This window comes from Rhinopithecus bieti, unplaced genomic scaffold (genome assembly GCF_001698545.2).
Source record: "Rhinopithecus bieti isolate Rb0 unplaced genomic scaffold, ASM169854v2 scaffold_4781, whole genome shotgun sequence".
In the NCBI taxonomy this organism is placed as follows: Eukaryota; Metazoa; Chordata; class Mammalia; order Primates; family Cercopithecidae; genus Rhinopithecus; species Rhinopithecus bieti.
Genome location: NW_016805181.1, coordinates 378,226 through 404,552, shown reverse-complemented (window position 1 = coordinate 404,552; position 26,327 = coordinate 378,226). Strand labels below are relative to the sequence as shown.

Here is a 26,327-nt window from a genome sequence, read left to right as displayed (position 1 = left end):
ATCATTAAGGACATGGAAGATTTGAGTAACACTTTTAAATAACTTGATCCTATAGGCATATATAAAACATCATGTTAAACAACTGCAGAATAAAACATTCTTTTGAAATGTATATGACACGTATACCAAGATACACTACGTGGACCATAAACAGAGTCTTAACACATTTCAAAGCATTGAGTTCATGCAGTATATACTCTCTTTTTCCACTAGAATTAAACTAGAAATCATAAATAATACCTATAGAATATTTGAAAATTAAGGGACATATTTTTAAATAATGCTTACGTCAAAGAAAAAGATTTATAAAGCCACTATATTTCTAACTAGATTCATCATGGTAAAAAAAGAAAAAAAAAGATTGAAAACAAAAGTTATCACATTCCTCGAAAGTCTTCACAGGTTATTGTAGTACGCAAAGTGATAATCTCTGGTCTAAAGGATGCCACATATTTCCTACTTAACTTGTGGCCTGCCATTTCTCTAATCCATACCACCATACCTCCAACCTTTTTCTACCTCTTCAGAACTTAAAATCTTCCAGGGCACTCTGATTTTGCCCATAGGATCATGTCCTGGCTTCTTAATTTGATATAAAATATACTTCATGACTATTTCTTGCTTATCCAACCTCTCTCATTTTCACTTTCACCTATATCTTGCATTCCAGCTATAAAACCAAAACATGTAAGTAAATTTTTATTGATTCAATGATGCACGGTTTTCATATTTTAACATCTCTAATATTGGGATGTATTTTATGATCAATAGTATCATATCAATTTGCATATGATTTTTGTATTAGTGCAAGTTAAAAGTAATAGAAGTTATGCTTTTTTTCATGTGTCTTCGATTAAATACATAGAATCTTGCTTCCTCTTTTGTGTGCATCTGGCAATCTAAACACTCAACAGTGTTCGCAAATGCTGCATCTATGTCAACTTGTTAAAAATAAAAACTACTATTTGAGTGTCTACTATGTGCTAGCCTCTATGCAACGTGCTTACGATACCTCTTTCTAAGTTTTATGACCACGTGATTAGCAAGTATTATCTTAGGCTCAGGGAGGTAAATTTAATAGCACAAAAGTCACACAGCTAGCAAAAAAGTGACACAGTTGGAATAGAACAAAAGACTATTTGGTCCTAAAGCCTTTGCCATTCCCACTTCCCATGAGTCCTTTCCTAGCAATGCTCCATTACTTATCAAATTAGGTGTATGATTTTCAGAGCTCTCACAGTATCTTTTCACTATATTGTAAGGATTTTTCTTCCACATCTTTCTGATTTGTGACACAATGAAATAATTTATTTCTGTATCCTTAAGACTTAGCAGAGTGTCTGATACATAGCAATGCTGCATAGTATGAAGTATAAGAAATCAATCAATGACGTATCCCCAACCAGGTGACTTTCCTATCCCCCCTTCCAACCATATCCATTATAGTGTCAGTGACACTGGAAAGTCAAACAACCTGAAGATAGGATTATGGTCTGGAACTGAGAAGCCTAACCTGTAAGGCAGTGACAAGAAACGGTTTTCATCTTAGCACTTATTCTTAGTGTTCAGAAACACTCTGAACCTGTCTTAGCTCAGTGAGAAGTGCAGGGATTCATACCTGTGTCATCTTCCCTGGACATGGCTGGGTGGAGGATGGGAGAGTGGCAGCATTCCTGTGATGGGTTTGCTGTCTGTGCTTGAAAGAATCCTGTTCTCTCCACCCTCAGGGCCTTTTCTGTTACTGTTCCCACTATTTGGAAAAGTCTTCTCCTAGATATGACTCTCTGCCACTCCCTCACTTCATTCAAAATTCTGTTTAAATATCAGTTGATCAAAGAGGCAGACCTTGCCATTCATTCTAAAACAGCACATTTCACCATCACATAATTCACTATGTATTTATTGGACTTTTAGAATTATTTGTTGCACTTATGTTTAAAATTATTTGTTGCACTTATGGACACTTTATATTGTCTGATATATTTTTGTGTATTCACTTATTGTTTGTCTCCCCTGTGTAAGCTCCATGAGGGCAGATACTTTATTCTGTTCACCAGCCACCTGAAGAATGCTCAGCATATAGGAAATGTTGAATCAATAATAATTGAGTGCAGTATCCTCTGTGTCCTCTTCCCTTGGTGGCAGTAGTAGCAAACAATAAGTATGAGAAAGGATATCTATGTTCTTAAATAATCTATTATCCATAAGATGGATCAGTTTTGCAAAATATATTGTGTTTATGCCTTACAGATTCTACATCTCTAACCATTTACGCATTTCTCGTTCTCTTCTTAATTTTACACCTCTCCACGTCTCTCTTTCTGGTCTTTACCACAAGAGACATTCGCTGTTTCTCTAAGAAGAGAATTTTAAAACACCTTTAACTATCCAGTCCAAAGAACCATGCTTTTTGTTTTCTTAATGAATGCTATTAATGAGTTCAGATTATTGACCCCTACACTTTTAATTATTCTCCTTCGCAGGTATTTTCTGAAAATAGTCCTCCAAAAAGCCTAGACTGTGATAAATTGGGTCATTTGTTAGTATCTCAAGGTCAGTTTGAGTATCAGTCCCAACGCTGAATTTTCTTTTTAACAGTGTTTGGCCTCTTGCAAGATACAGAGCCAAGTTAAGAAGAGAGGAAGAATAGTCCTGTCTTGAATGTTAACATTAAACTTAAAAACTTTAGGAAAGAGGATAGTGCAGTTGTCTAGTTCAATCTGCATGTTACAGAAAGTCACTAGTAATGGTTCCAATAACACATTTAAGGAGTATATTGGTTAGTATATAGTTTCAGTACCTTGTGACAAAAATGGAAAATAACAGTGGTATATACAAGGCAGAAATTTCTTTGCTTCTTCCAAAAAGACTGAAGATGCCATGGAGATGGCAGCTGTGGGCTTTGAATCTCTAAGGAGCCCAGGCTCCTTTTGATCCAGTTTCTCGAACATTCCCAGAGTTTTCTTTTTGTCTACAAAGTCGTAAATTGTACAGTACTTCATCTCCATGCCAGCCAGCAAGAAAGAGAAAATAGAGTTGGGAGGGGCACACCTCATCCCTCCGGGGCCCAGGCAGGAAACCGAACATCACTCCTGTTTACACCTCATTTTTCAGAACCTAGTCACACCAAGATGCAAGATAAATAATGTTTATTCTTGGAAGCTGTGTAGAGAACTCAATATTAGACTTGCTCTTACTATAGACAGGGAGAGTGGTTAATGGCATATAGCTAAAAGTTTTTTTGTCATGGGAATAGTGGGTAGGATAGTATTGGTGTCTTCAATCCTATCTGATCAAGAACCATCAGTGGAAGACTTGGAATTCTTCTCATCGATTTCCCTTATGGCCCAGAATGTGGTCTTCTAACAAAACAAGCTGGTCATTTAGACAGAGTCACTAGAGCTGTGTCTCAGTTTTGTAGGTACAGAAATATATGGGGAAAGATTTGTGTCAAGCATACTCTCTGCTATGTTCTGAATATTTATGTCCTCCTAAGATTCCTATGTTGAAGTCCTTAACCCCAAAGTGAGGATGTTAAGAAATAGGACTTTGGGGAGATGAATGGAATTCGTTTCTACATGGAACAGGCCCTGGAGATACCTTTCAATCCTTCTACCATTTGTGGTTAGAGTGAGAAGACAGGTGTCTATGAGGAAGAGGGTCCTTTCCAGACACTCAATCTGTCAGAGCCTTAACCTTGGATTTCCCAGCCTCCAAAGTATGAAAAATAAATTTCTGTTGTTTATAAGCTACACAGTTTATGATAGTTTGTTATTTTAATAACAACCTGAATGGACTAAGATATTCTTTAAAATGGATGTATAAACCAGAAAAAGAAGCTAACTTAGAATGAGAAAAATAGTTATTGATTGGCATAGGCAGTTTGTGTTAACAGGATCATATGGGAAGCTGTTAGGAAAGCCAAGGGATAATGGGAAGCTGCTGAATGAATACAAAGAATTACAAAAGACACCAGTTATTTCAATAAAAGTTCATAAAAATTATAAATGTAAGTAACATCTGAAACAGGTCTTATAGACTTTTAGAACTTGGAGGATATTTAAAGATCATTTAATTCAGTCTCCAATTTTGAGAAATAAGGAACAGAGGTCCAAAGTGGAAAAGTGACTCAATGAAAGATCTCATAGCTCATTACAGGGAGAACGAGGCAAAAATGAAACAACACAAAACAAACATATTTCTTCATTTCTAATACAAGAGTCTTTTTCAATTTAATTTACACTGGATTTCATTGTTTCATTGATTGAATTATTCATTCAACAAACTTAAATATTTTAAAAGCGTATTTAAATAAATAAAAACACAGCCATATAATTACCACCCAGATTAAGAAACAGAATGTGATCGGCACCTCAGGGGGCCCTTTATGTTTCTTCTATTCACTATGTTCTATGCAAAAGTAACCACTATCTTTATATATAACACCATAGCTTAGTTTTGTTATGTTAAAAATTTGATGTCAACAGAGTACTATGTACTCTTTTGTTCAGCATTATGTTAATGAGGTTCATCATATTGTTGCATGCAAGAGCAATTCAATGACTTTTATTGCCGTAGAGTGTGCTACTATATGAATACAGCACAAGTTATTTGTCTACTGTACTGTTGGAGATTTGAGTTTTCTCCAGTCTTTTCCTATGAGTAATAACACCTCTTTTAAGATTCTTGTACACATTTTTTGTTACACCCGTGTACACATCTCTAAGATCCATAACTGATGCTGGGTCACAATGTATGAGTATTTCCAAGCCTGGCAGAAACTTCCCAAAGCTATTGTTATCAGTTTAAATGCCCATTAACCGTGTATGTGAGATCCAGGGACGTCCCATCCTCAGCAGCACTTGGTATTGTCAATATTTTCAACTTTACTTTGTGGTTGGTGTGTAGTGAAGAGTAGAAATAAAAAGAACTTCCGGCTGGGCACGGTGGATGACGCCTGTAATCCCAGCACTTTGGGAGGCCGAGGCGGGTGGGTCACGAGGTCAGGAGATCGAGACCATCCTGGCTAACATGGTGAAACCTCGTCTCCACTAAACAAAATACAAAACATTAGCCCGGCGTGGTCGTGGGCACTTGTAGTCACAGCTACTCAGGAGGCTGAGGCAGGAGAATGGCGTGAACCCGGGAGGTGGAGCTTGCAGTGAGCCTAGGTTGCGCCACTGCACTCCAGCCTGGATGACAGAACAAGACTCTGTCTCAAAAAAAAATAATAATAATAAAATAAAATAAAAAGAACTTCCTTAGCTTAATAAAGAGTTGCTACCAAAAATCTACAGTAAACATTATACTTAAAGTTGAAACTTTAGAAGCTCTTTCTTTAATATCAGGAACAATATGAAAGTACTTGTTAACATGGTTTCTATTTAATCTTATACTGGATGTTCTAGTCAGTGTAGTAAAACAAATAAAATGAAATAAAATATTTAAGTAAAATTATGCAGGAAAACTGTGAAAAGGAGATCCTGAGGGATGATCAGTCCTACTGGCTTTTAAAATGATAACTAAAGCTACAGTAAGTTTTATGGCCTAAACTGAAAGCATTAAAACACAGACCAATGACAAATAATATAAAATTAAGAAATAGACCCACATATAGATGAAAAAATGTAGAATATGATAAATAGGACATTTCAAATCAATAGGGAAAGAGGGCTTATTCAACTGTGTAGCTAATATGATAATAAATTTGGATCTATACCTCACTTCTTATAACAGTATAAACTGCAAATAAATGAAATATTTAAAACTGAATTAATGAAAATATAAACCTACTAGAATGAAGCACAAGATAATTTCTTTAAAAAGGGCCTTTGTAAGCGGGATACAAAATAAAACATTGATACATTCTATTTCATAATGGTACGGCAAAATCACCAAAATATAGGCAAAATAATTGTAACACATTCACAAACAAAGGGCTAATAAGCCATTTGCCTTGTTAAGGCAAAGAGCTAATTTTCCCAATTTCTAAAGAGCTTCTGTCAATTTCTAGGGGAAAAACCAGACTTTATTTATTTATTTATTTATTTTATTTTGAGATAGAGTCTCGCTCTGTCACCCAGGCTGGAGTGCAGTGGCGTGATCAAGGCTCACTGCAACCTCCGCCTCCCGGGTTCAAGCTATTCTCCTGCCTCAGCCTCCCAAATAGCTGGTAGTACAGGCACATGCCACCAAGCACGGCTAATTTTTTGTATTTTTAGTAGAGACAGAGTTTCACCATGTTAGCTAGGATGGTCTCGATCTCCTGACCTTGTGATCCACCGGCCTCAGCCTCCAATGTGCAGAATTTATTTTTTAAAAAATATGATTGAACTGACAAAGTTAAACAAAAAGAAAGGTCCAAGACTACTGGAATAAAATCAATATATAAAAATTAATAGCATTTATCAAAAAATAAATTTATCACCAATTTACAATATGTACATTCAACTTAGATATAACAAAAACATCTGTGAATCAACCTATTAAACAAAACCACAAGATTTTCTCAAAAAAATATAAAATTCTATCAAAAATGTAAAATATGTTATTAATATTTATGATGAGAAAAAATGAAAACCCTATCAGATAAATGGACAAAGATATAAACAGGCAAATCAGATTAGAGAAACACAAATGACTAATAAACATATGAAAAGATGCTCAGACTCACTGGTATTTAGGGAAATACAAATGCAAACAACCATAAGATATCACTTTCCAACTGCCAGAGTGGGAAAATTAGGAAGATGGATAATGCCAAGTATGGATGGGAACTGTGGTTACAGAGACTCATATGCACAGCTGCTGAGAACACAGACTAGAGGAATCACTCTGGAAAGCAATCAGGCAGTACTTAGTACAGATAGGTGTATGTATATCTTATGGCCTAGCATTCTCATGTATCTATATATATACACACATACATATACACCATACCCATGAGGTGGCAAGGACCAGGGAAAATTATAGCAGCACTATTTGTTGTAGTGCAGAGCTAGATGCAGTCCAGGGAAGCCTACTAGTTAGAGAAGTACAGCATAATGGATGCATAGAAGCAAATCAGGCAGCACTCAGTAGTCTGAGATGGATCTATGGTGTAAATAGATCTTAAAAACCAAGTGCTAGGTGAAAAAAAGAGAAACACCATGAGATCCATAGCACAACATCATCATTTGTGTGCATTTACAGTACGTACACATAAAAATTCTCGCTAATATGATGATGTACAAATAGAGAGATATATATTAAGCAAATTAGACTGGGGTCCTATGATGAAGATGAGGGGGATGAAAATTAAGATCATAAATAAAAAGAAGTCAATCAATAAAGAATGTGAAATTTCACGGATCAATGATTGTGATAGGCCATGAACATAGGCATATGTTAGCTTTTTGCAAAACAGTGTGTGTATATGCACATAAATGTGTATGTGTGTATCCTAAAATCTTTCATGTTCATTTACTAAGTGACTCCATATCCAGAAATATATTCTAAGGAAATAACCCGAAATAAAGAAAAATATATCCAAAGATATTTACTGCAGCATGGTTTTCAATACTAAACAGTGTAAACAATGCAAATATTTAACAATAAATACAGTGATTAAATAAGCCATGGCATATCCAGTTGATATAATACTTTGCAACCATTAAATTGATGTTTACATGGAGTTTATATTGACATTGGTGATGCTAATAGCATATTAATAAGTAAAATGTATGATATAAAATTGTATTTGTGTGAATACAATTAAAATTGAGATATGCTTTGAAAGGTTAATAGAGGAAAGTACACATATGTGAATAGTGGTTTTATATGAGTGGTAGAATTATAGACAATTTTTTTCTTTCTTCCTGCATTTTCAAATGTAATTTAATGAATAGCTATTACTTTCAAAAATGTAAGACAAATTATACCAAGAAAATAAAGCATTACTTCTAGTTTAAATGCAAATATCCTAAGAAATACAACCAATTACGAGCTCTCAGTACTTTTCCTAAGTGCAAGGACACAGGACAAATTATGTAGCCACCTGAGTCCCTGGAACTGGGAAGAGCCAGTGAATGCTAGTTTCTTTAAATAACAGGGTGTTCAACTAGATGCTTTGACTAAGTCACTAGAGATAGAAAAGAGGTGGAATGCTATACTGAGAGCTAGAAACATCCACAGTATAATAAAGGGAAACTGGTTTAGACAACTCTTAAACCAACATTGAGGAAACACAATGTCTGTTTGGGCTGCTATGATATAATACCATAAACTGTGTTGCTTATAAACAATATACATTTATTTCTCCCAGTTCTGGAGGGTGGGAAGTCCAAGATCAAGGTGCCAGCAGATCTATGTCTGGTGAGGGACTGCTTTCTGGCTTATAGATGATGCCTTCTCGCTGTGTCCTCACATGGTGTTAGAAGTGAGCAAGTTTCCTTGGACCTATTTTGTAAGGGAACTAATCCATTTGTGAGGGCTTTTCCCCCGTATTTTAGTCAACTCCTGAAAGGCCCCACCTTCTAATATCATCACCTAGGGGGTTAGGATTTCAACATATGAATTTTAGGAAGACACAAAGATTCAGACCACAGCCTACAGGGAGAGAGAATTTTTGAGGACAGTGGTGCACTGTGAGTCCTCCCAGGTCTCCTGGGCGTAAGATGGGGCAGTTCTGTCTCACCTCAGGCCTAGCACAAAGGGCTTCAGGAAACCACTGGAGATTCCTTCATTGGGATTCACTCCCAGGATATCCAGAGGACAAGAGGCTGGCCAACTGCAGGATTAGCCTGTGCTCCCATGTTGGATATAGGCTACATGCAAGAGAAAGCTTGGGTGGGATCTCCTGATATTTCACCCAGCAGAGCTGCTAGGCAGAGGAGTTGCTTCTTACCTTACCTGGTAACAGGAGGGAGCATATGGTTGCTGAAAAGAATACATTCATCCAGGTCGAGGGGTCCAGTTGCAATATCAGGGGTTGCTGCTTGGTGAGTCTCCTGAGAGCATCCAGGAGACAAAGACCCAGTTCTAAAATTCTGCTAGGCACAGGAAAAACACAATGTTTTTATTAAAAGTTCCAATGAAGTCATACATTTCCTGACTGCTTTACCAGCCTTCCTCCACCATCCTCTCTACATCACCCCTCCCCTAACCCCTACACACGCACATGCTCTAGAGGAGTGGGGTCTAGAGTTATCAACATAGGTCAAAAAGTGAAGACAGGCAAAACTGTTCCCACTGAGAAAGAGGCAAGTCCCAGGACTTTTAATAAAGTTGTAAATGGACTCTTTGAAGGGTATAGGCTTTCCAAGCACCACTTGAGATTTTGTTTCTGCAACTTGGAGCACCACAGAACTTTCTGTTACCTAAGAGAGAAGAGAAAAAGTTAATGAACTGGCCTGACTTTACCCAGTGACAGGGGAGAAACTACCTTCATGAATAAATGTAGGATTAAAAAAAACACGATAGTTTTGATTGTATTACTTCATGCCAGTTGCATGTGTATTTCACTGATGTGGTTATTTGGCAGATGGACGTCCTGAGTATGAGCACCAGGAAAAGCTAGTTGGAGGCTACTTGGAAAGCTAGGCAAGATCTCATTGCAGTGGTTCTCAAAGTGTGGTCCTGAATCCTGTGGGGTCCCTGAGACTCTTTTACAGGATGCACAAGCTGAAAACCATTTTCACAATTCTACCATTTTGGCTTTTCTACTCTAATTCTTAAACAAGTGTTTACAGGAGTTTGACAAAGTTTACAAGATGTGTTATATGAGAACAGTTTGAGTGCAAAGGCAGACATAAGAATCCAGTTGTCTTCTATTAAAACAGTCATTAAAAAGATTTGCAAAACTGTAAAACAATGCCACTCTTCTCACTTTTCTCTTTGGAAAATATAGTTATTTTTATAAAAAAGCATCACTATGTAACAGGTAATAGGTTTGTGATTTGGTATTTTAAAATATGTTAATATTTTAAAACTTAGTATTATTTCTATCATGGCAAATGTTGATAAATATAATTTACATAGACAAAAGCTCTTTGGCCCCCCCAATAATTTAAAGGCCCTAAGACCAAGAAGGTTGAGAACTGCTGTGCTAATGAAATAGGCAGAGGCTCCAAAGGGGAGACAGAGTCTATGAGGAACTGAAGCCTCTACAGACTGAGGAATACAATATTTATACAATTTCCTCTCACTTTTAAAAGTCTGAGTAAACACACAAATAAAAACATAACTTTTATAATAAAGAGTCACGCATGTAAGATCTTCCTCCAATATACAACAGAGATAAACCTTGCAATAGAGTTTTCAGTTGAAAGGGCGGAGAAGTTAACTGTAAACATTGGGAAGTCCTTAAAAGCAGAACATAGATGAGAGTGCAATAGCTCTCAGTGAAGGATAGGAGGATAATGCCTGGAGAACCCTCTGGCCATGGGAACACAGCTGTGGGTACTATTTTTAGACTTTCAGTGCAGCTCAGATGCAGTCATTGAATAAAATATTAGGAGGAAGTATTTGTACTTCCTTTAATAGAAGAGTGTCATAGTCCATTTGGGTTAAAATACCATGAACTGAGTGACTTATCCACAACAGAAATGTATACCTCACAGTTCTGGAGGCTGAACATCTGAGATCACAGTGTCAGCATGATCAAGTTCTGGTGAGGGCCCTCTTAATGGTTACAGATTACTATATTCTCATTATATCCTCACATGGATAATAGAGAGAAAAAGCAAGGTCTTAAGTGTCTTTTTATAGAGGTACTAATCCAATTCATGAGGGGGTCCACCCTCATGACCTAACACTTCCCAAGGGCCCCATTTCCTAATATCATCACTTTGGGGGTTGGGATTTCAACATATGGATTTGGGGAGAATACACATATTGAGTCCATAGCAAGTAGTTCATATATTCATTCTAAGAAACACCCATTTTCATTGTCCTCAGAGCACCTCTATTTGAATACAATTTTAGTTGCCCTTTGACTTGTATCGAGAAGTGTTTGAACTACTTCGTGTTTGAAATTCTGCTAAGGGGGTTAAAAAATGAGTAAGAGAAGACTCATTCTCTCCAAAGATTTATCACCTAAGTGGAGACAAATAAAACACATTCAAAAATTAGGAAACCTGCAATCTCAGTGATAAAAGAAAATTCACTTAGTATTTTAACTTAATTCAGCTAATGTCTGCTGATTGCCTTTTATGTACAAAGCATTGTGGGTGGACAGGTTTATAGACATTTAATTAACTTCATCCTAACATTGTGAGTTAGAGTTCATAGTCTCCTGTTAAAAGGCTGAGGGATAGAGGCTCAGGGCAGTGACTAGTCTAAGATCACACAGCCAGAAGCAAAGAGCTGGATGTGTAACCATGTGTTTTTCAAGTCCAGTGTCCTTTTCCATATACCATCTTTCTCCGAGACAATTTACTGAGTGGGTTTCATTTATTTCGGTCTAATTTGATCTCCAGTGAGTTCATGGTTCATGAGGAACAACTAATCTCATTTAGAAATGGATACCAGATATTTTTTCATGAGAATGGTCATGGGTAACTTGTTTTACTGCAGCATCTCATGGTAATGCTCTCCTAGCTAAGTTAAATAGGGATCTTTATATGTGTAAATAGGTCTGTCATTCAGATTTGTGTCTGGCCTGTCTCATGTCATTTACCCTGTTGTTAGGCCTGGCCATTCACTAAACAGTCATTATTTTGTACAACAATTGCAGGTTGTTGCTGGAAAAATTTTAATTAAAATTAATTAAAATTGCAAATATGCTTTTTATCCAGAATATTTAACTTCTTATAAGAAACTGAAAGCATGCTATGCATTGACATTTTTTCTTGTTCAGCTTATTTTGAAAGACATTTTCCCAACACATGATCAACAGCATAGTATTTATTGATGAATAAATGAAAAGTCCTTTGAGAATTACCTTGGACCCCTGGTTACCAACACAGATGCGTTGACTATTATCCAACAGATGCACCTCTGTTTCTAAAGTTGAGGATGAAAAACAAAAGAATCTGAAAATTGAGGCTTGATTCCATTTTGATATTTGAACATGTACTTGAGACTTTCATTCCAGGAGGCTGGACATCAATTATAGGTGATTAGTGTGTGTTACACAATTGGTCCAGAGTTTGAATGGATTTGCCTTTTTGAATACCCTGATACCTACCTCTCTAAGGTAGATCATTTTGAAAAATTAAGAGCTCATCTTTATTAAGTGGCCACTACTAGAACTTTGATATAAATACTCCCATGCATTCACTGAAAACATTAAATGGGTTTTGTTCTATAAGAAAAAGGTGGAGGGAGACATTTGATTATTCCAGGAAAATCTTATAAGGTTCAGACAGATGTAATGTTTTGATCAGAACCCCTGAGTTAAAGTGCTGGTTCTACTAAATTCAAGATATGTGATACTGAGTTGGGTGTTTTTCCCCTTCCAAGCCTCAGTGCCCCTATTTGTATGCTGGGAACAGTGAGACCTGACAGACACAAGGTTGGTCATGAGGACAATTGACTATGTAAGCTACACATTTCTGAGCAAATGTCAATAATTATTCTTCTGATGATGTAGACTTAGTTGTCTCCTTACATTATTTCATCATTATAAGCAAATATGATATTCAGGACACTCTTGTAAGTAATAAAAGGTTTTTCAAAGGAAACAAAATCATTGTGGTCCTATAAGGTTGGAGACTTAAATATTTGTTACTTAAAATTACTCTGATGGATATTCTTCCTCTAAGCAGCCCTTATTAAATTCCAAATGTAATTCTATTGGAAAAGTAGAACTACAACATCAGCAATACTCCTAGAGAGTTCTTGTCAATTTGACAGATTTGACAGGCAGATAAATTTAATTTATTAAAAGATTCCATCTAGCATTTTTAAAAGACAAGGGGTTTGTACACTGTAAATGGACTGTTTTCACAGTCTTATTAAAATAAATGCATAAAGTCAGCTGTTTGTCTTTGTATTTCATTAACATTAAGGAATTGTAGTCCAGTAGCTGACGGTCATATACCTGGATATTTTGGCAAACTTATCAATCTTTGTCTATAATCTGGAATTTCTCCTTCTGAAAGTAAATGGGAATTGCACACAAGAAAGAACATTTCGTTTGTATGATGTGCCGAATTTCATAGGGACATTTACTGTAGTTATTAGAGGCATTTAGAGAGCCGATGCTATGTGCCAAAGGCCATTGGAAACACATGAGCAAATTCAAGATTTCTTTGGACAAGAAGCTCAGATTTGTTTTTCTTCAAAGAAATGCAATTATTTATATTGAAAGAATACTGTCAAAGTTAACAGGTTTTCTGTTTTGCTTTTTCCTTCAGAAGGCCATTTTAAATTAAACACAATATGCTTTAAAATTGAAATATGTATATAGATTGTGAGCCAATACTAGTTTTTAGAGTTGTTAATTCTCTTTTAGCAATTGTCGCACCTCAATTATTATTTCTACTTTGGAAAAGGGTCTTGGTCCTGAAACACTCTATACACTGCATCTGATAGTTGTCCTCATAGCTCCAACATCCTGCTTGTTCTTTCTCTTTGTAGCTCCCCTAGCTCCTCAGCACTGGCCTGTGGCCCTGTCTTCCTGTCTATCAGCTCAGCCTCTCTCCTTGGGTGAGGCTATCCTCTCACTTCATCTCTGCTTTGGGTCCAGCCCCCTTCCAAGAAGCTCTTGTATGTTCACAGTTACCCATTAAAGAACCTGTCCCAACCCTGTGAACTGAATCTTAGGCAACCAATCCATCTATCAATCAAAGACCCTGTCTACAAATATACACTGGGAGGTGAATTAATTGGTAAATCTAATGCTAATAATCTGATCTTGGTAGTTCAACATCAAGAGGACTTCACTTAAACACATTTAAGCTGTACTTCTCCAGACTTCATAAGACCAAACTCACCCTAAAAATAGTATTTAATATACAATGACAGAAGATAGTCTATTATATTTAAATAACAAGAAGGTATATTTATCCATATTTCCACCTAATAATAAAAAGTTAACAACACTGTGTAATTATCTCAGAAGAATCATCCACATACTCTATGCCAGTCAATGACTGATTTTTGAAGCTGAGGTATACCTTCAAGTGTTTCTTCCTTTGACCTCCTATGGTAATTTTTTACAATTTATACCTGGGTAATTACCTATATTCCAGGCTGTAATGGATTATAGCTAATAGTGGGCCTGTCTCCTTTGTCCTGTCTCGTTCTTGAAATCTAGACTATGCTTTATATCCACGTGAAATTAAAAAAAACAAAAAAAAACAAAAAAAAAACTTGCCTTTATTAGGGACCCAACAGATGTTTAAGGAGTTTATCTGCCACTAGGACATTAATTTGAAAATATAACTTACTGTTCTTGTTGTAGAATAGTTGTTTTTGAATTAAATGAGATTCAGATAATTAACTCAGCATTGATTGAGGACCTACTAAGCACCAGATACTAGTTACTAACCAATGAAAGATCAAAGTACCAAGCCACCTTCCTCACACCTATTTCAGAAGCAATCAGGTTCTCATTAACTTAAATAGATTATGTTTGACATAGTTTAGGGGATGAAAACTGGAATATTAAATGGGTGGCATGATCATTAAATGTTTGAAGAAAGTGCTACACCAGAAGTTCAAATGGGAGAGGATGAATTTGGCTAGTTTTAGCTGTTTTTGGAGGGAATGTTGCAGGAAAAGGAGAAGCTTCACAGAACAGTTGGTAAGTGAACAGGGTTCTCACCAGGACTCAGGAGGAGCAGGACTTTTACATGTGCCAAGGAGAGGAGAAGAATGTTCCATACAAGTGAAACAGCTTGAGCAAAGGCATACAATCACTAGGCTTTTGGGGAAAGGTAGGTGGTCCAGTACAGATGCCTCCCAGTGAGAATGTACTGTGAAGATCAGGGGGTGAAGCTTCAGAGGTTGGGAGCTGGGGTTGGAGGAGGGGAGTACGGGACAGACTGGAGCAGAGCTTGCGTGCTGCCAGGGAGTCTGGGTTTTATCTTATGAGTTATAGAAAGCCCTTAAAGGCTGTAAGGAAGTAACATAGGCAGAATTAATCTGGGTTTAGAGCCTTTGTTTTGTTGGCCTGTAAAGGATGGAGTAACTACCTCTCCTCCCATTTTCTTTCATAGATCCTGTCTTATAAAATTATACACAAATAAAGCGGACACATGCAAGGAGCACTGATTTCTGACATCAGAATAGTGAGGCTGCATAATGAAAAATCTCCTCCACTGTCTACTCTGGAAATTGCTCTCAGGGCAAAAGCAATGTTTTACCAGAACCCCTATTTACCTGGATTCGAATCCCAAATTAGTAATAATATTTCACTCTAAAGAAGTTCTCTAGAATTTTGACACTTTTTTTCTCAAAAGGATATCGTGGTTTAAAATCCCAAATTAAAGTAGCTTGTCTTAGATACAGGTAAGCTTAACCATGTCCAGAACCAGATTAAACTAAATTAAATGTCCAGAGGTGCTAAGAGAATAACTCCCTACAAAAGTAAGGGGTGCTCCTCCTAGGAGTTCCAAGGAACACATCAATATAAAAGCATATATATTTCATAAGACATTAATGTAGTTACATTCTCAGTGCTCAATTGCATTTCAAATTATTCTAGCTGTTCAACCAGCCTGGAGGTCCAACCGTCAGTCAAAGGAGGCTGTTTTTCTTCTGCTCCCCCTACTGGAAGGTCAGGCAAAGTGATTTTTTTTCCCCCAATACACGCTGTAGGTGAATGTAGGTGAATTTGCTTACTAAGATTGGGAGAGATTTTACTTTCCAGAAGGTAAACAGTACTTGGGTTTTCAGGAGACTCTTTCTTCACTGACTGAACATCTCTGGCAGTCTACAGCCCATTCACTACAGTGATCTAATCAAGAAATATCTAGTCTCATCTTTAATTCTTGCAAATCAAACCTCAGGTGCCTTCGAAATTTGCAACACCCAAAGCTACTTCACCTGGGCAGAAATTAAATGACCAAGAAGAGAAAAATCTGTATTTCCATAGTAATGAAACTCATAAAGTTCATTCAAGAAGAAATGTTTGTACCAGTATACCCAGGATGGAGAAATCTTTTAAACTCTGTATAGCTAATCTCCCATCACTTGCAGTGTAATATACCACAATGAAGGTTCACATCATTCCAGCTTATTTTCTAAATAGAAACTAAATTTCTACTGTATGGTTCTTAAGGAGAATCTTGTATAAGTTGATACGCACAGTAAGCCCATTCCTACCATGGTTTACCTCCTAGAGAGATGCTGGGCAGTATTCCTCACATACCTTCCCCAGTTCCTCCACTGAGTGAATAGACTCTCATTTAGCACCTACTGCAAGTGTTAGACTTCCCAGCAGCAAAAAAAAGAGCAAGTCACAGAGCCTTCCCCAATAGACCTAGGAAGAGACAGACATAAATGGTATTTGTAGTTGAAGAGAGAGTCTGGGGGTGTTAACAAATTACAGTGGGAACTACAAAAGAAAATGACTAAAGCCACCTGAGGGGCTAGCATGGAGCCCGGCCATAAAGCATAGATGAATAAGAGTTTGCTGTTCAGGAATTTAGAATGGTAATCAGGTTAAGGGGACAACATAGAAAGTCAAGGAAGTATGAAGGAAAACTACATATTCTACAAAAAGTCCTGTGTGGCCCGAGTGTAAGCTGAGAGTTGAAGGAAATGCAAGTTGGTGAAGATAGGGGCCAGACCACAGAAGACGCTGACTGCCCCACTAAGGAGCTCAGCCTTTACTTGGCAGTGATGACTCTGTGGTTAGAAACAGCGCTATAGACACAGGTGTTTGGATAGAAGAGCTAGAGGGGTAGAGACAGGTGAGGAAGTTATAGAAATAGCCAGGTGTAAAGTGACAATCCAGATTGGAATAAATAGCAGGTGGGATAAAAAACGGTAGCATACAGCATTCCTGAATATATCTAGGAAAGTATTTATCATATCCCCAGGTAAAGGATGGTGTCTCCTATAAAATAGAATCAAGAGAGTAAGAAACACCTACCCATCCGCACCCACGCATACACACAACCAACTCTCTCTCAATGATGATGGGGGCTGTGAACCCTTCTGAGGCTTCTCCTGCACAATGTGCTCATTCCTGGGCCTGAATCTGACTCTGGCCTTAAAAGACACATGGAAAATCTCACAGGACCTCAATGCTCTGGGTAGGGGGTGTGTCCTTTGCCAGCTCCAAAAAGTCAGGGGACTCTGTTGCTTCTTAGAGTTGATAAAGTTATCCTTGAGAAGGGTTGCCAGATAATATACTGGACATGCAGTTACATTTGAATTTCAGATAAACAGATAAGCTTTAGTGCAAACAACCTAAATATTGCAGGGAACATATTTATTCTAACACAATAATCCTAAAATCAATAATAATTTATCTGAAATTCAAGTGTAACTGAGATTCTTGTTTTTTTATTTGCTAAATCTGGCAGTCCTACCTCTGAGCCTTGCTTCCCTTTAGCTCAGACCCCCTGGGCAGACACTTGCACTGAGAAGCGAAAGGTGGGAAGAAATAAAGTGAGTGCTGTTGGGAGTTGAGATGTTTTTCAAAGTCATCACGGGTATGATCTCCCTAGATCTGCTCACCCCCTTGCAGGATCTGAAATCTACAGTGGACTTGGAAGTGAGCAAAGAGCTGGTATGTCATAGGACTGTCATGAGGAAAATAACTGAATTTAGAATAATAACTTACTTGCTAAAGCAAATGTCAGTGTACTTATAATAAAGAAGCTCTCAAATAGAACATTAATGTCTATATCACCCACTGATGGCAAGAATTTCCTTAGGATACATATAAGCAATAGCCTTATATGAGCTTTTTCAATTTTTTGAAACATTAAATGATGCTCAAAGTAACTTCTGAAGCATTCATTTTATGCTTGAAATTTAGGACATTGATTCTATTAATACCTAGTATTTCATAGGCATCTATCCTTTGGACAAAATAAAGTTCACAACTCATATTCATATTAAGAATTGAATTATAAAAGCCAAGAGGCATAGCAATTAATATTTTAATATATCAATGAGTAATGTGTATTTATTAACAACACCTATGACCAAATTCCATCAAATCTAATTTTCCCAGAGTTAAGTGTACATCTAGTAAATCTATTCCTATAAACCGAAGAAAATTTTTAACAAGAGCTACAATAAGCTTCCTTCTGAAGGAATAATCTTGTGACTTCACGTGAGAAAAATCTCTCCCTGAGGTGAATGGGAGATGAAGTTATGAAAGTTACAGTTGGAACTATGAGTTTGCTTTTCCCTTTCTGACTGAATGACAAGAGAACATTTTCTGCTTTTCCTGGATTCTTTGTTTTCTCTGCTAGAAGCAAATCAAATATTCCAAATACCCTTCAGCTGAAATTAGCCTTAAGCCCCATAAGGTGTACTTCCATGAGCCTTTTGAGGTGGAAAGACCCTGCCAATTTTGCTTAGGGAAATTTCTTTTTTTTTTTTTTGAGGCGGAGTCTCGCTCTGTCGCTCCGACTGGAGTGCAGTGGCCGCATCTCAGCTCACAGCAAGCTCCGCCTCCCGGGTTTAAGCCATTCTCCCGCCTCAGCCTCCCGAGGAGCTGGGACTACAGGCGCCTGCCACCTCGCCCGGCTAGTTTTTGTATTTTTTTTAGTAGAGAAATTTCTTTAGTCTCACCTTTGCAAGCAAGGCAAGTGATGGGCTTTCTGGTTTCCTGGTAACTAAGAGTTAGTGAGAAGCACTTGTACTAGACGGCTGCCATAGTCTTACATTTATGGAGTACCTACTGTGTGCTTGTTCTATCAGCCATCAAAAAGAATGATAAAAGTCCATAGCATAGGAAGCCATTCATCTGAGTGTTCTGCCAAAAAATACAGTAATTACAAGCAGTGTCACCGTCAGTGACAAGATCGGGGAAGACTATTTTTCCTTTTTTTTCCCCAGCTTATTCAAATACTTAAACCTCTTCTATTTCAAGTTCAAATGAGGTAAACATACAACCTCAAAGGTAAACTTTGAGTTATGAAATAATGGGATTTTATAAATTACTAAATGTTTGAAAGATAGGATCTTAGCTTCTCTTTAGTGTCTTCGGTTAGAAGGGAGAACACGTGTCCCCTGTTGAAAAGCTTATTAGCTCATTATATCATCTCATAGCTTCCCCACTTTATCTTTCTTCTTAGTTTTCAGTTACTTCCTAATATTTACAGCTTTCCTTTGAATTTTTTTCTTTTTAGTTAGAGAAATCAGGAACATATTTTTCCAAAAATGAGAATAAAACTAATTGCATAACTCCCACATTTTCTTTTTGTTTATTGTTAGCTTTACGAGTAGCTGCTTGCTGTCCAGTTATACATTAGCTATATGACTGCCAGGGTTTTCTTCCTGTTTTTGTATATCTCAAATCACTCTCCATTTTGTTTTTAAGTAGCCTGTATGTGTGTGTGTGTGTGTGTGTGTATCTGAATGAAATAATTGCTAGCTATAGGCAAAAATGTATGTGCACACAGATATATATACATGTGTATACATGTATATGAATGTGTACTTACATATATGTAAATGTACACATGTGTTTATGTATATGTAAATATGTACATATATGCATATTATACCAATAGCTAGTAATTTCAAAAAAAATACATTGACTTGAGTGTTAGATAACCATTCTCTAAATTCAGTTTTTGATGTTTCAAGAAACAAGTCTGTCTTTTCACCTGCAGACCCTTTGTGCACATGGCAAATCACCTCTGAAAGGCAAAAACTAACTGGATTCTCTTCATTTGTTCAAAAAAGAGAAGAAAGTTTTAAAGATATGCCTATGAATAAAAGAAAATTAGGTTGCTGTATTATGATTGTGCAATTAGTATTAATTTCATTGGAACTTGACCCTGTTCCATTTATTGGATGACTAAGACATTTAACTCTTAGGGATGTTGATGCATACCACAAAACATAAGTAGTCAATAAAGTATGTTTGAAGACTTTTAGTATATACTGCTTATTCAGGTAAATCATTATTTTGTAAACACTAATAGCATATTTTCCAAGAAAATTAAAAGTCAAGTTCTAACAAAAGTATTCACCACAGAAAATTAAACATAGGGGAAGGTAAACATTAAAGTAAAAAAAAAACAAACAAGTAAGTCATACAGGTGCTTCTATGCTGCATGGTCTAATCTGGCACAAGTGTTTCCTAACTATAATATATATTATTATTTTTTAAAAATACTGTCATTACAATATCTTACATTTTTTAACATCGAGGAACACTTTATATCAATTTAACTCATACTTAAAAATGCAACATATGTAAATTCTATATATTTTTTTTGTTTGGAATGTACTTTGAGAATAACAGCATTTCAGGACTGGTTTTGTTTAAAGTATACCCAGCCCTCCTCCTTATTTTATTTGATTTTTGGTTTAAATAAAAGTGGACCAAAGCACTCTTTGAAGTAAAAGTACCTGTCTTTTCTTTTTCTTTTGTTAAATCATAGTTTGTTTTTACTACCTGAAAGTTGAGAAAGAATGCAGTATAAATATAGCTGTTCTCTACACTGGAGCAGGCAGAACAGAACCAGTCCCCAACTTAGCCACACCCAACATCATGGACATTACTGTGAAGCTGTGGTCTCTTGAGGACAACTAAAACCAAAACAACCCCTAACATTATTAAAATGTTAGGAAACTTTTCAGGTAATTTCTGTAACTCTGGTAAAATACAGAAAGATTACATTCACTCATAATAAAAATCAAGTGTGCCCATGCCATCTGCAAAGGGAACTTGCACCATCTTGGTTTCACTCACATTGTTAACAATGCCCTAAAAATATACACCTTTTCCAGGATAAAACCATTAGGTAATATCTTGGTCATATCCTCTGCGTGATGAACTATCACTCAAATTATTCTGTCATGGGTTACCTTACTAACATTGACAAAGAGATAATAAATGATAATTTCAACAGGAATATGAGAAACCTTGCAAAACTTTCAAGTTTCTTTCATAACTATTGTTTTGTTATTGCATATTTGTAGAGGTATTATCATCAACCCAATCCTTTATAGGCCAATATAGTAACGAATGCTAATTGAACTGCCCAACTCATTTTTATTGTCAGTCTAGCCTTAGCAAGTATAAAACTGACAAGACATTCCTCTATGAGAGTGACCCTCTTAGTGAGAGAGAAATCTGTGTACCATCAGAGGAAAAAAATCTTAGTATTCAGTGTGATAGAGACTAATTATTTGCTTTTCATGAAGTCCCACCCTTTGAGTGATTTTGAGGTGGAAGACAAAATGTCAAGAAGGAGTCCTGCAGGAACAAATGCTTAAGATGGTGTTTAATACAGCAGGGAGCCAAGATACAGTAGTAGGACACAGTAAAGAATGTGGAGTGTGTAGATACAATAAAGAAGTCATTTTATGATCTGCCACCTGTTATTTGAAAGAGGAAAAAGGGAAATAAATGACTTTCAGTTCTTCATACATGCAAAGGTAAGTTAGTTATTACAAAAGTTTTGCTGTTGTTTGTGCTGAAAGAAAAGCATATGCGTTTAAACATTTTTTAAAAAATAAATCACTCAATAGGCTTAAGAAAAATACTTTAGTTCATATTTCATTGATCTGACCTTTTAAGATCAGGGGATGAATCCAGGATGAAAACCAAAGAAAAAAAAAAAGAAAAGAAAAAATAGAAGTGAATCATGTACCATGAAAAGGCATTTCCAGTCTCAGCTAACCTCAACTAGTTTTTATTGCATTATTTTTGAAATGCCAAGAAACTGGCTTTGGCCATAATACTTGCTGTCCAATCAAATCACAGCTGTTAATATGCAATTGCTTGCAACAATTAGTTAAACAGCATTATTTGACAGATTCCCTTGAAAGAGACATAGATGCTATAAGTGTCTAACACACTGAATCAAGTAACTATCAGTTAGGCTGGGGCCGCAGCGGGAGGAGAGAAGTTTACAAATCCTTGTCCACAGAAGGGGTTTCACACCCAGCCCTAAGTTTTTGAAAAACACACATTTGCCTGATCCTACAAGTTCTTCCCTGGTTTCAGGAAGAACTGAACTGTGGAACTGGCTAAAGAGGAGGGGGGAAAAGCCACCAACTCTAGATTCATTTTTAAGGAGATCAGGAGGAGAGGAAGAAAAATAGAAATGCAAATGTGAAATGGTAATGATATACAACATGGAGAAAATAAACATCATGGAACCTGCTAGCAATTTCCACCAATTTCCACCAAAGCAGTGAACCCCTTAACTGACAGAAATTCAGTACAATATACACATTAATTAACAACTCCACCATTACTAGGGCTGCTGTTGAAAGCCAAAAAATTAACAATATTCAAAAACAGAATTCTTACAATAGTTGAGAAAAATAGAGTGAAAAGGCAATGTTAGCTAAGCTCTTAGCTACATCCACTCTTAATGGCCCCCAATATTTAAACTATCATGGATTAAAGCCATGAAAATAAAAATTTCAATTTGAAATTTTATTAGCATGTTGCTAAAATGGTCAATAAAAACATCAACACGATAGGCTTTGTTGACATAGTTGGAAAACTGCTCTCTCATTTTTCAAACTTTATTTCCACTGCCCCACCGTTGAAGATTTCTGTTAGGAAAAGCCAAACTAAATATACTGGCTATGGTGTTGTAATAATGCTGGTTTCTGGAATGGTGCCATGTCCTCCCCCTCCCTCTCCTCCAACTCCTTTAAAAATATGACTATTTTTGAAACGCAGCCCGAGGAGGGAGCAATCAAGGGTTCAGAACAATAAGCGCCCTTCACACATTCAAGTTCCCAGACACCAGGTGAACGAGGGAGCTCCTTGTCGGGGGCGGGGCCGGCTGTCCTCACCGAATTCGCTGCGCCATCTTCCTCCCGGGACCAGGTCGGCTTCCCTTCTGCCAGCGAGGGAGACTCGGAGGCAAAGGCGGGTGGGGGTGGCGTTCGCTTCCCTCGGTGGAAAGAACGGGAGGCAAACACTGTCTGGCTTAGCCCGCAGCCTGAAACACAATGTCAGGAGACCTGGGGCTGGAGAGCTGGAAAAGTCCCGGGCAGCCTCCGGATAACCCGGAATCCCGAAGTGCTGTCTTGGGGAATTATTCCCAAGTGCACAAGGGACAGGCTCGATTTCTTGGAAATCCTGCGATCTGGGGACGCATCCACAGAGGAGCTGAACTGTGCCCTGAAAAGACCAATTCTCGCCTCCGACCGGTCTCTGTTCGCGCGCTCGGGGCGGTGATGGTCCCTTTTGAGAAGAGGGTCGTTTTCGGGTCGGGCCACAGTCACTGGTCATGGACTCGTGAGGGAGGCCATATCCTTTCTCCCCTCAGCCCCTTCTCCGTCCCCGGTTTACATCTCAAGGGGAAAGGGCACGCGGGGTCTCCCAGCGCCGTCACCACCACCGTGGCTGTCGGCCAGGCGCGCGCAGCGGCGCCCTTTCGGCCCTGGGGCAGTTCCTGAGACTTCCTGCCGCTGGCTGGGGGTGCGGGGGTGCAGCCTGGGCCCGGGACACCGGCAGCAGACGCGCTTGGGGGGCAGGGGTTGAGAACCGCCAACTGCGAAGTCCGGGTGCGGGGAAGGGAAGGGAAGCGAAGTGTGGGGAGGCAGAGGGGCCGGCAGCCCCTAGGCGGCTACTCCTTGTCGTCCACGAGGTCGGCGAGCTCCTGGAGCACTCGCAGGCGGCCGCTGGCGTCGATGCGGCGCTTCTCGCGGATGAGGTCTTCCAGGCTGTGAAACCTGGCGGTATGGACCTTGTTCTCTCCCAGGTGCACCTTGAGATAGTACTGCTGCTGCGGGGACTGCGTGCCGGCCGGCACCTCCCCTCCCGCTTTGAACTCCCGCTTGCCAAAGCGGCACCAGGCGGCGAAGCTCTCCGAGTTCGTCCAGCAGATCTCCTCGCTCTTGAGGCCCAGGTGGCCGCAGGCGTTCTGCACCACCAGCTCGGCCACCAGCGGGCGGTAGCGATACCAGCTATTCACCACCCGGCCCACGTTGGCCGCGCCCGCCTCGTATAGGCTGTCCTGGCGGATCTCGCCTTGGTGCAGGTGTATGATCTGCCCACCGCCCACGTAGACGGCCCAGTGCGGGGCGGGCGCGGGCGGCTCCGGGGCGGGCTGCAGCCACAGCAGCTCCAGCAGGTCTCCGGGTTCGCAGAGCGCTGGCAGCGCGGTGACCGCGTAGACGCTCAGGTCGGCGCCCTGAGGGCCGCCGCTCACTTTGGAAAAGATGCATTCCTGGCCCCGAAAGGCGGAAAACTGAGTCTCGTTGAGGACCAGCTGGTGCAGCAGGTGGTGGTGGTGGCGGCTGGGGCTCTCCGGGCAGGGGGTGCAACCCGGGGGGGCCTTCACGCCAAACTTGTCGGGCTGCCCGCGTTCGTCCAGGTCTTCCTCATCATCCGAAAAGAAGTAGGCGACCCCGACCCGCAGTTCGTCCTTCTCAATCCCCGACGGGTCCCCTGTGGGCAACTCGCTGTAGTTGAGGTGGGTGATGCGGTCCAGTTGGTTGCCCATCAATGAGGTGGCGAGGTGAGGGCCAGGAGCGGGGATCTGCGGAGGCACAGAGAGACAGAGACGTCGTCAGAGTCCTGGCTGCCCCTTTCTTTTGTGTCCTTCCCCAAGACGTGCAGTGCCCCTGGGACCTGCTGGCTCGCCTACGTGCCCTCACCGGAGTCACCCTTTCCGGCCCAGTCCTCCGTGACTCCCCGGGGGTAGGTGGGGCGGAGAAGCCGCCACCGGTCCGGCGAGAGCAGACGCCACGACACAGCTTCCGACCCCTTCCGGGAACCCGGTCCAACTCCCAGAAGAAAACACCCAGGCTGGCTGGAGAGCTTGCGGGGTCCCAGTGGGGAGGACAGCGCTGATTGTGGTAGCGTGGGAGACGGACGCCCAGGAAGGACGGAGGGGTGGGCTGAAAGGGAGAAGGGAGCCTAAGGCCAGTAAGCTGGGAGCAAGCTAAGCTCCCATTTCTGTCCCCACCCTCTCCAGCCCACCTCCCAGTTTTGCACTAGGTTTTCTTCCTCCCCTTACAGTGGCTCGCACAATGACAGTCGGACACATTCTCAGGCATTCAGTTGACACCAGCAACATTTTGGACACTTGGGAGTCCAGACACGGGCAAGCTGGTATACTGGTGTATAATGTCACATACACCTATGATGACAAACCTTTGCGACGACACAGTGGCACACTTAGACCCCACACATTCGTACACAATTTCAGCTCCACACTTGCACGCTCGCCGTTGCACGTACGCCCAAGCACCCGGGCACACCTGCCCTCACAGGCAGGTGCACTCTGCCCCTTACTTCTCTTGCCTTGTCCCCATCAGGGCCAATCGGACTGCGCCAGGGCGAGGCTGCTCTGTCTAAAATAACCTAACAAAGAGGCAGGGGAAGGATGGAGAAAGCCTGTGCAGTGTATGTGTGTGGGTGTGGGTGGGAGCGTGTGTGTGTAGAGAGGTCCACTTTTAGCCCAAAGACCCCTTTCCCTCCTACCCAGCACAGGATCCAAACAATCGGACGAAGAAAAACCGTTTCCAAGGCAAAGAAAGTCGCTTCTCCCTACCCGTGATTTCCCTGCTCCCGAAACCCCAAACTCCTTTAAAGTCTCGTGGTCCCCATGGGTGCTGCGGAAGCGGCGGTGGCGAGTGGGTCCTGGGCTGCGCGTGGGGCTGCGGCTCCGCTCTACCCCTCGCCGAACCGTGCAGTGCGGCGCCCGTGCGCCACCAGGTCTGCGCTGGCCGACCCGCCTGCTCCCACTGGACAGTCCCGGCTCGGCTCTGCTTTCCCACCGCCGCGCGGACGACTCTAAGTAGCCGGAGCAGCCAGTTCCAGGGCCCGCCCCAGGACGCGCTCATTGGTTGGGGCGGGTGCCCGAGCCCTGTCAATCTCCGCCGGCGGGGGAGGGGAGCAAGGGCGGGCCTCCAGTGAGCTCCGCTCCGCTCCGCCCCGCCCCGTCCCCCGCACACCCGACCGCGCACCGCCCCCGGGAGCGGAGGTGTGCGCACAGGCGGGGTGCGCGGCGGTTTCTGCCAGGAGCTGCTGCAAGCTTGCGCCCGCGCCCCCGGGTCATGCGAGCTGATTGTGACTGAGAACACAGTCCGCCCGCGTTCCGTGTTCCAGGAAGACAGACTCGGGCGGCGAAGCTGAGTCTAGGTATGGAGAAGAAACCCCAGGACACCCCAGTGTGGCCCAGGCACTGCGAGCGGTCCGGGGCAGGCAGCGACATTGTTCGAGGCGGGCGCCTGGGCCCTGCTGGGATCCCCCAGAGCCTTGGTTCCTGATGCCCCTAGGCTGGTCC

General features: G+C 40.4%; 2 protein-coding genes across 2 annotated transcripts; both read right to left on the bottom strand.

Moving 5' to 3' along the window:
* Window positions 1–7,517: 7,517 nt before the first annotated feature.
* On the bottom strand, window positions 7,518–23,435 carry LOC108529236 (uncharacterized). Its single transcript, XM_017871413.1, has 2 exons — window positions 22,882–23,435; window positions 7,518–9,026 (listed from the first exon to the last, which is right to left on the bottom strand). The coding sequence occupies exons 1-2, from the start codon at window positions 23,321–23,323 to the stop codon at window positions 9,019–9,021; spliced, it is 450 nt and encodes a 149-aa protein (XP_017726902.1). The 5' UTR covers window positions 23,324–23,435; the 3' UTR covers window positions 7,518–9,018.
* On the bottom strand, window positions 21,595–26,066 carry LRATD1 (LRAT domain containing 1). The gene is made up of 2 exons (XM_017871412.1): window positions 25,593–26,066; window positions 21,595–24,575 (listed from the first exon to the last, which is right to left on the bottom strand). Exon 2 carries the CDS (start codon window positions 24,537–24,539, stop codon window positions 23,661–23,663), a length of 879 nt encoding a protein of 292 aa, XP_017726901.1. The 5' UTR covers window positions 24,540–24,575; window positions 25,593–26,066; the 3' UTR covers window positions 21,595–23,660.
* Window positions 26,067–26,327: the final 261 nt, after the last annotated feature.

Excerpts from the sequence above, each read along its gene's own strand:
- LOC108529236 (XM_017871413.1), bottom strand. The coding sequence starts at position 23,323 with ATGACCAGTGACTGTGGCCCGACCCGAAAACGACCCTCTTCTCAAAAG.
- LRATD1 (XM_017871412.1), bottom strand. The coding sequence starts at position 24,539 with ATGGGCAACCAACTGGACCGCATCACCCACCTCAACTACAGCGAGTTG.